We start from the raw sequence: 9,025 nt of genomic DNA, 5'->3' as shown, positions 1-9,025 counted from the left end.
ACTTATTGTAATGATTGATTTTTATAACTTCAAATTTTTTGTGGCACGCTAGCTTCCATTTTCCTTAATACAAGCTTTGTCAAATCTGAGTTCTTTGTAATTGGGTGGGAGAAGTATAAATATTGATAGTGTGCATTATGGCATTCTTGCTTGAGAGTATCCTACACTTTGAACAATTCAACAAAGTATGTCAAATTTGACAAGGATGGATGTTTTTAGATAACTTTGTAGATGAATTTCATCCATTCTTAATTTATCTAAAATAAAACTAGCTACAATCCTAAAATAAGCTAAATTGGATGTTTAAGAGAAAGTCCTAGTTTAAAGAGGCCTAATGATATATCATATGCATTTTAAAGGTATGTTTGATTTTGATTAAAACATGAATTAACATTAAAAAAACTGAAATTGAAATTGCATACTAATATTATGTTTAGGTATATTGGCTAATTTTCATTTCAGATTTTATTTTATTTTATTTTATTTTTTAAAATATCTTATCATATTCTAGAAAAGCCCTTATTTTACATTTTCTAGAAATATGTATTAAATATTTTCCAAAGGCATTGTGGAATTTTCCAAGTAAGTTTTTCCTGTATTTTAAGGTAAAGCACACATCCTTTAAAGTAGCCCTCTAAAAAGGCAGCTTTGTAATTGGAGGCTTATTGCATGCAATGTGGGACACAGAGGCAAGGATGTTTACAAGGGGACGAACGAAGCAACAAAGGACGAAGCCAAAGAACGAGTGAGTGAGTGAACGAATGAAATAACCAACCATGCACGAGGCCGACGAACGAATCGAACGGGGAACGAACGACGTTCGTCACTGGCACCCGTCCAATTACGACGTCCAGCCTCATTTCCTGGCGATCTCGCAGACCAGGGTTTTTGTTCATCGCCAAAGCCAAATCTGCTTCCCGTTGTTACCATTTTTTCTTAGTCTCGTGGCCCTGCACTCTCGCCCTCCGTTGCGAAGGCGGAGCTCCGTGTTCAGGTGAGAGCGCCGTTCCGTCTCAAGGTTTTCCTTGGAGTTTTCGAAACTTTAATTACGTTTCTTTTTTCTTTTTTCTTCACAACAGATGTGCTGTGTACACGGGAAGAACCAAGGAGAAAAAGCGGAGTTCCTCGTCTCTTGCTGTGGACCGTGATGGTATTACGAAAGGTTCGTTGAAGTTGAAAAGTAAGGTGGAGATGGTTGGAAGATTATGAGGCCCTGAACGACGTGTTAGATCACGTTTATGCTGCAGAAATGGAGTATGTTGTACGTTTGTGATTAGGTCTTGGTGATGTCTGGACAGCTTCTTGACAGATGTGCACAACAAGGACTGTATTTACCGATCCGAGATTTGCAGAAGGTCGTGGATGGAATATTGATCTGGAGTAAGCTTTAGAGGAAGTTCTCGAGCGTTGAGGGGTTTTCTTTAAGGCATGACGAGTAGTTCCTAAACATCTTCCGCATTAGAGGATTGGTTTGTACGTGAGGTTTGTCGTTGTGATCGACGGATGCGTCCGGAAACATGGATGTGTCCTGTTGTTCAGCATTATTTGTTGTTGGAATCGGGGTGCTATGAAAGTTTTTCGTCTCTGAGGCATCTGAATAATATTATTGTGATACTTTGTTTACCAAACGTGGCTGATATGTACCTATGAATGCGGGATGTGTTAGGAGGAGATCATGATTTGCACTGGGGATCGTGGCGGCATGAGAGCAAGTGGCGGCCAATAAGTTGTCAGATTTCTTAGTTGCTGTGACCAGGGCATTTGGATTGTGTTGATTGCTTGTTCGCCCCATCTTGGTCTCTTAAGTCTAGACCATGGCGTCCTCCGCCATGGCTCGCCTGCCCATCTACGGCCTGTTGCTGGTGTTTCTCTTTCACTCCGCTGCAGCTTTCTACCTACCAGGCGTTGCCCCCCAGGATTTCGAAGAGGTTCTCTCTTAAACCCTTAACCTTCCCTTTGTATTCCTTTTTGCTCTTTCTCTTTTATTTTCTCAACTGAGATATACAAATTTAGATTACTGAACTGGTTTCTGTCTTGCTCTTAAGATTGCTGCGATTACTCTCGCAGCTTATGACTTGTATCTTTAGTCATACGTTGGAATTAGTTGAGAAATAGAAGCTTTACACCAGATGCCGTACGAAGTATTTAGAGACCACAGATGCTAACCACTTCATGAGGATTTGTGTGCTAGATTCAGTGAATAGCAGCTGCCTTGTCTACTTGCTTCTTATGATTCTTCGACCAACGGAGTATTAGTCCTGAGTTTATAGATTCTGTTTTCCCCACAAGAGCAGGTGGATAATTGGTTTTCTATGGCGGCTTGCATGAACAAATGCATGAGATTTGCGTTCACTTTCCAGCTTGATAGAGCTGTCTCTGACTCGTCGGGCTATATTTTTAATACTGGTGTGTATCATGTCTTTGTATCTGGCAGCGTGATCTTGTAACAGTTAAAGTTAACAAGTTAACATCGACCAAGACGCAGTTGCCGTACAACTATTATTCATTGGATTACTGTAGGCCTCCAAAGATTCAGGACTTCGCTGAAAATTTGGGAGAGGTGCTCAGAGGTGATCGGATCGAGAATTCACCTTACCAGGTGTGTAACTGGTGCCGGCTTGACTACAGCTTGGAACAGTTTCTTCGATCTGCTACATGGTTAACTTATGCTTGTTGACAAAACAAAAATGATAAAGAACTAATCATTTATAGTCAATGTTTTCTCTTGAGCATTTGAGCTTCTTAGTTTTGCTTCTATCTTCTCATGTGCGAAGACTAGGGCGCACGTGTAAAGTTTTTCTGCATCCAAGAGTCCCTCAGTATACAAAGTTAATGAGCACAAACGTTATCCGTACTCAACTAAGAATGTACTCAATTTGATCATCGTTCTAGTATCATTTCGGTGTAGGGTGAACTAGCATTTTAAAGTTCTATTTCAAGGAGAACTGGAGAGTGTTGATGCTTGTTTGGTAATTGACATTAATGGGTGGTGTTTTTGGGGCAGTTTGAAATGATGAATGACAAGCTGTGCAGGATTCTCTGTAAGAAAGTTATCACAGCAAAGGCGCTTAAGAACTTCAAGGAAAAAATTGACAATGAGTACCGTGTTAATATGTGGGTAACCTAAAGATTCTGCACGCACTTCGCGTCTGAATTTTTCTCTGATGTAATTTTTTTGTATCCTACATGGTGATATGTCGTGTCCCTATAGAATTTGTTAGAAGCCTAAATATTTGTGCTTTCGAGTGACCTGGACCTTATGAAGGTAATGTGAGTTAATCGGCCTAGTTGCACTTTCATGTTAATAAACTGTGCTCTGCACTTTTCTTTCGTATTAAGAAGCCATTTGAGAATTAGTGTTGAGATAGTGAGGGATTATGTTTTGAAATCAATTTCAGAAGTAGCTTGGCAATGCACTTGTATTAACCACAGTATGTGTCGAATATCAGGATTTTGGACAATCTGCCAGTAGCTGAACCCAGACAAAGACACGGCAACGGGAATACTCTTAAGTTTTATGATCGAGGTTTTGCTGTTGGACTGAAATTTCAGGTGCGCAGTTATCTTGTACTGTGTTTAATTTTGATTCAATTTTTTTATTATACATTGGAATAACTTGATTTCTGTGTTACCTCGTCTTTTCCAGGACGGTAAAAGATATTTCATCCACAACCATCTATCGTTCGATGTGCTGTATCACCCTATTGGTGAAGGATCTGCACGTATTGTAGGCTTTGAAGTGAAACCATTTAGGTGTGTGACTAATTGGAGAAATCATCGATTGTGGCTATTGTGAAGATTGTGTTGGCATTGCAAGGATGAACTATTCTTTGAACTTGTGTTGATAAAAGTAGGTTTTGCAGACTCCATGACGTGGACAGTAAACGGTATCTAGGTTGTTTTTGTCCATTAGCAGCCTTCCGCTGCATTTCTAATCAAGTGATGCTGATCAACATTTCTTAATAACTTTAGGATGAATAGCATAACACTGACTTGCACTTGGTTATCTGTTCTTTTCTGATAGCGTAAAGCACAAATATGATCGTTGGGAGGATCAAAAGACGAAACTATCCACTTGCAATGCGAACACCAAGACCTATGTGTCCCGTAGTCAGGATCCTCAGGAGTTGCTTGAAGACCAGGAAGTGATATTCACTTATGATGTGTCTTTCCAGGTGAAATGAGTTCTTTAACTCGCTTTTATGTTACTTTACCTCTTAAAACCTTTTTTTTTGTTAAAAACTTCTCCACTTGTGAACAGATGAGGGTATCTCGTTTGGATCGCGAAGTGTAAACCATGTATTGGTCAAGTGTTTCAACTCTGTTCCTCGACTTTCTGATCTTTATGCATATGGTTCGCCTCGTGCAATGCAGAAAAGTGATATCAAGTGGGCATCTCGTTGGGATACATATTTATTGATGACAGACGACCAAATCCATTGGTTCTCCATCATTAATTCCCTCATGATTGTGCTATTCCTCTCCGGTATGGTGGCAATGATCATGATGCGCACTCTTCATCGTGATATTTCTAAATACAACCAGCTCGACGAAGAGGATCTTCAAGAGGAAACTGGATGGAAGCTGGTGCACGGAGATGTATTCAGACCCCCAAGTAACGCTGGGCTTCTGTGTGTGTACGTAGGCACAGGGGTTCAATTTATTGGAATGACCGTAATCACAATGATTTTTGCGCTCTTTGGTTTTCTGTCTCCTGCAAATCGCGGTGGATTGATGACTGCCATGCTGCTTTTATGGGTGTTCATGGGTTTATTCGCTGGATATGCCTCATCACGGCTGTACAAGGCGTTCAAGGGCACTGATTGGAAATCAAACTCCATGAGAACAGCATTGATTTTCCCTGGAAGTATTTTCGTCATTTTCTTCATCCTCAACGCACTGATTTGGGGTCAGAAGTCATCGGGAGCTATTCCATTTGGAACAATGTTTGTGCTCATGTTCCTTTGGTTCGGCATTTCTCTTCCCCTTGTCTTCGTTGGAAGCTATTTTGGGTATAAGAAGCCAGCTGTCGATGATCCTGTGAGAACAAACAAAATTCCGCGGCAAATTCCTGAGCAGGCCTGGTACATGTCGCCCGTTTTCTCCATTCTCATTGGTGGCATTCTCCCCTTTGGAGCTGTCTTCATCGAGCTATTCTTTATCCTCACTTCAATTTGGCTCAACCAATTCTACTACATCTTCGGGTTCTTGTTCATCGTCTTCCTGATCCTCGTCGTAACTTGTGCCGAGATCACCATTGTGCTTTGCTACTTCCAGCTGTGCAGTGAGGACTACCATTGGTGGTGGAGAGCTTATCTGACCTCAGGCTCCTCGGCCATCTACCTATTTCTTTATGCCACTTTCTACTTCTTCACGAAGCTCGACATTACAAAAGTTGTCTCTGGCGTGCTTTACTTTGGGTACATGATAATCATTTCATACTCCTTTTTCGTCCTCACAGGGACAATTGGGTTCTATGCTTGCTACTGGTTTGTGCGGGTGATATACGCATCAGTGAAGATCGATTAAACTGCGGATGCCAGTTTGGGTCGTCGTCAATTTGGAAGATGGAAAGAAGGCGCATGTTTAAGACTGGAGAATGTTGCAGGGCACTTCTGAAGGCCCTAAATTCTAGCAGCGTTCTTTTCTTGAATTGGTGGTCGCTGAAGCGCACATCATGTGAACCTTGATAGGTAGTGGCAAATTTCTTCAGGCATTATGTTTCTTTATTTCTCCAAAACCTGTGGCGAAATGGATTGCTGAGTGTCGACTAACGTAGAGAGCAGTGATCCAGGCTGAGATTAGCCGAGTAGCTATTTGGTGAGTAGCAACCTTTTTCTTAGTCTATCCTCTCATGGAAGTTGTCCTTCCTTATCGACGAAGACTTCACACTATCAAAAATGTCATTGAGCTCGGCTTGATTCTCTTTCCTTCTCTGTTTTTTGTTCTCCCCTTTTTTACTTACTTTTTTATCTTTGCCTTTTTGTTTATTACCTCCTGACGTATGTTACTTTCCTAGGTAGAGGCTGCGACCTTTAATATTTGTTCGTGCAGATTTGCTAATGTATAGCAAGATTTTGCTAAGCTGTATTACAATTCAATTTCTCGATTAGCCAAGATTGTGACTGATGTGATTTTTTTCTTGTAAGAAATATTTGATGCCACTGGGTTTGGTTACCAGGTGACCACGTAGATGGCGTGTTAAAAATAAAACATCATTTCTATGAAGATCTTCAATGTAAATATGAGTGTGTTGCAGATTGTTGTAACCCACGAAGGAAATCTCGTACAATATTATCTACTTAGAGCATGTACAGTCCCATCACCGTATTCCTCTCCTCATATCTCAGTACATTTATCAATATCTGAAAAGCATCTGATTAGATTGCCAAAATCAGACAGTAATTAAAGGCAGCAAGTCACTGAAAAGAACAAATAGAGAGCATAATGGAGTGAAAGTTTAGAATGGGGGACACAATAAAAGTGTGCATTCTGGGATATGAGAAGAGTTAATGAGACCATTACTCACTAAGTGATGTCATAGGAAAATGGCCTCAAATAATGCAAGTAGACACTCCCACAAAATATAGAAGGGACCCAGCAATCCACATGCAAATGAGCTGATCAAACAAGCAAAGGTGAGTCAGTCAAGCAGCAGTGCAGTGGAGAGCTTGGTCAATGGCAATGGCAGCAACCTTCAACAATAGCAGAGGTGAGAGTGTAGAATTCAGCAGCTCAAGCTCAATGAAGGTGTTGGCCATGCACCTAACCCATCCAAGTTATATTCACTTCACATTTTCCAAGTTATAAATACATTGTGGTAGTTGAAGCTGTGAAGCATGGATGGTCATTTGCACACTTTGTTGCATTGCAGAAATTCATCCTTGAAAACTGCACCAAGGTTAGGCATCACAGACCTAAGACAAAAGACAAAATGCCCTAAAGCATGTTGTGCTTCATCCACTTGGGTCATCAACATGGGGTGCTATCTGCTTGTGGGTTTAAATTGTGTGGTGAGGCATTGCCACTACTGAAAGGTCTTATGGCTTTGCATGATACAGTTTATCATTTGTCTACCTCAAGTAATATTTGAATCCAACCAGATATAATATGGCATTATAATATAATTATTTTACAATATATTTCTATTTATATTTGGGCACATAGTTAAAGTGAGTTGCTTTTGATGCCTAGAAATTGTAAAGACTTTTTGATCATGATGCAAAGATGCCTTTGTCTGGTTATCCATGGCAGACATAAAGAAGATATAGTAGGTAGTGTTAAGTATTGTACACTTGTATAGACAATAACTCTTCAGCTTCTGTAGCTTAAAAAATGTGTCTGCCTCTATTATTAATCCAAAGTGGCAGAAATGCTCAGTATGTGTAAACCAAAAACATTAAAATAAAAATAATCCTCCTGGTGAGAGCATGTATATATGTATGTGTTTTTTTATATTTTTGTTATTTCATTTATTTATTTATGTATGATTACGAAGTGATTACATTATCTTAATTGCTATTTATGAATAACATTGTCACTGTAATGAGGTTTAAGTGCAGATGGTATTTAGGGCCATTGTATTGCAAAATAACAATGTCTTTGTATGACTCTAGAAACACAGAATCTATTTTGGGTTATAGGCAAACTGATTGATTTTTTTATTTTGCTTGTACTTAAATCAAATTACAAATAAAAAATAGTTGTTGGTTGACATGGGTGTTGACATGTAGATTGTAAAAGGATTCTTGTTAAATTTTTGAGATACCAAAACAAGAATTAAACATGAATACCAGAATAATTTGCTATAATTTATTTATTATTTAAATAGTTTCAAGAATGACTATATGTATTTACGAACACTAAACACCCTTATTACAAATTACAAAAATCAATATGATTTTAAAAAAATAGAGTACTTAGATTTATTTATAATGTTATAAGTTATTATATTAACTAATAGAATTCTATTTTGCATGAGATTTTGATTTTATATAAAAGACTTGGTATAAATAAAATTTTAATTTCAAACTATTTTTGTAGTGTATCTAAAAATAATTTTATATAATCATACTTAAATAAAATACTAATCTTTGATGTTTTTAGATTACAATTTAGCAAAGATCTATATATAGATGTCATCATTGATTTTTAGTAATCGATTTTTGCAAATTGCTTAGTTATTTCATCTATTACCACAGGTTTTTAGAAACTATTCAAAATTTGTCTCTACATATGATTTTTATTTATTAATTTATATTTTCATAAAGTAATATATTACATTAGTGTATTTCACAAATAATTGACTTTTTGACAAATGCAATGTACTTTTTTTATTGTTACACAACTCAAAATGTCACCTCTTCTCATACAATTAGTATATATACAATCAATTTTTTAAAACCAAAACACTTATATTTTACACTCTTCCATTATGGTTTAACTTCTACATGCAGTCATAATTTATGGTTGCAATTGAAGGCTATTTTAGAGTTGAAGTTACCAGTATCATTGCAATAAATATTAAAAATTAAAAAGACAAATATTTTACTTCAAACTAAATAAATAATGTTATTTAATAACCATGAAATCACATACACAATGACAAAAAAGCACCAAAAGGTCGGTAGTTTGAATCCCACTTGAAGTCCTTTTTAACAGATAACAACACAAGATACATTATTCCAGTTAAATAAGATTTAAAAAAATAAAAATAAGCAAAAGAAAAAAAAAGAAAAAAGAAAAAAGAAATTAAATTGGCAGCTATATTTTGTTAAATTTTATCAATAGGAAATTCATGCTAATTTAAAAGAAAAGAAAAGAAAAGTAAAAAGCATAGCTCACAACACGAAGTTATATTTTGTATTTTTTTTGAAAGAATCTGAGGTAAATAGTATGTATACTTTTCAGAAGTAAATAGTGGAGAGAATCTCTCGTAGGTAAATAGCAAGGGTAATCTTTCCATACACAAATAGTGTGGGCTAAATTCTGTTGTCAATTAGTGTGGGCGGTCTGAAGGATCTTA

The 9,025-nt window shown here is 37.4% G+C and overlaps 1 protein-coding gene across 1 annotated transcript; it reads left to right on the top strand.

Annotated features, from left to right (window-relative positions):
* The first annotated feature begins 942 nt into the window (after positions 1–942).
* On the top strand, positions 943–5,930 carry LOC112276648 (transmembrane 9 superfamily member 7). The gene is made up of 8 exons (XM_024508138.3): positions 943–994; positions 1,667–1,928; positions 2,435–2,599; positions 3,005–3,114; positions 3,450–3,552; positions 3,647–3,753; positions 4,025–4,175; positions 4,375–5,930. The coding sequence occupies exons 2-8, from the start codon at positions 1,815–1,817 to the stop codon at positions 5,527–5,529; spliced, it is 1,905 nt and encodes a 634-aa protein (XP_024363906.1). The 5' UTR covers positions 943–994; positions 1,667–1,814; the 3' UTR covers positions 5,530–5,930.
* The last annotated feature ends 3,095 nt before the right edge of the window (positions 5,931–9,025 follow it).

This window comes from Physcomitrium patens, chromosome 24, assembly GCF_059467195.1.
Source record: "Physcomitrium patens ecotype Gransden chromosome 24, ASM5946719v1, whole genome shotgun sequence".
In the NCBI taxonomy this organism is placed as follows: Eukaryota; Viridiplantae; Streptophyta; class Bryopsida; order Funariales; family Funariaceae; genus Physcomitrium; species Physcomitrium patens.
The sequence above is the reverse complement of the archived record's forward strand: the minus strand, read 5'-3'. Positions and strand labels throughout refer to the sequence as shown.

Excerpts from the sequence above, each read along its gene's own strand:
- LOC112276648 (XM_024508138.3), top strand. The coding sequence starts at position 1,815 with ATGGCGTCCTCCGCCATGGCTCGCCTGCCCATCTACGGCCTGTTGCTG. Across the intron at positions 2,600-3,004 it reads TCGAGAATTCACCTTACCAG|TTTGAAATGATGAATGACAA; the intron begins GTGTGTAACTGG and ends TTTTTGGGGCAG. Across the intron at positions 4,176-4,374 it reads CTTATGATGTGTCTTTCCAG|AAAAGTGATATCAAGTGGGC; the intron begins GTGAAATGAGTT and ends CGTGCAATGCAG.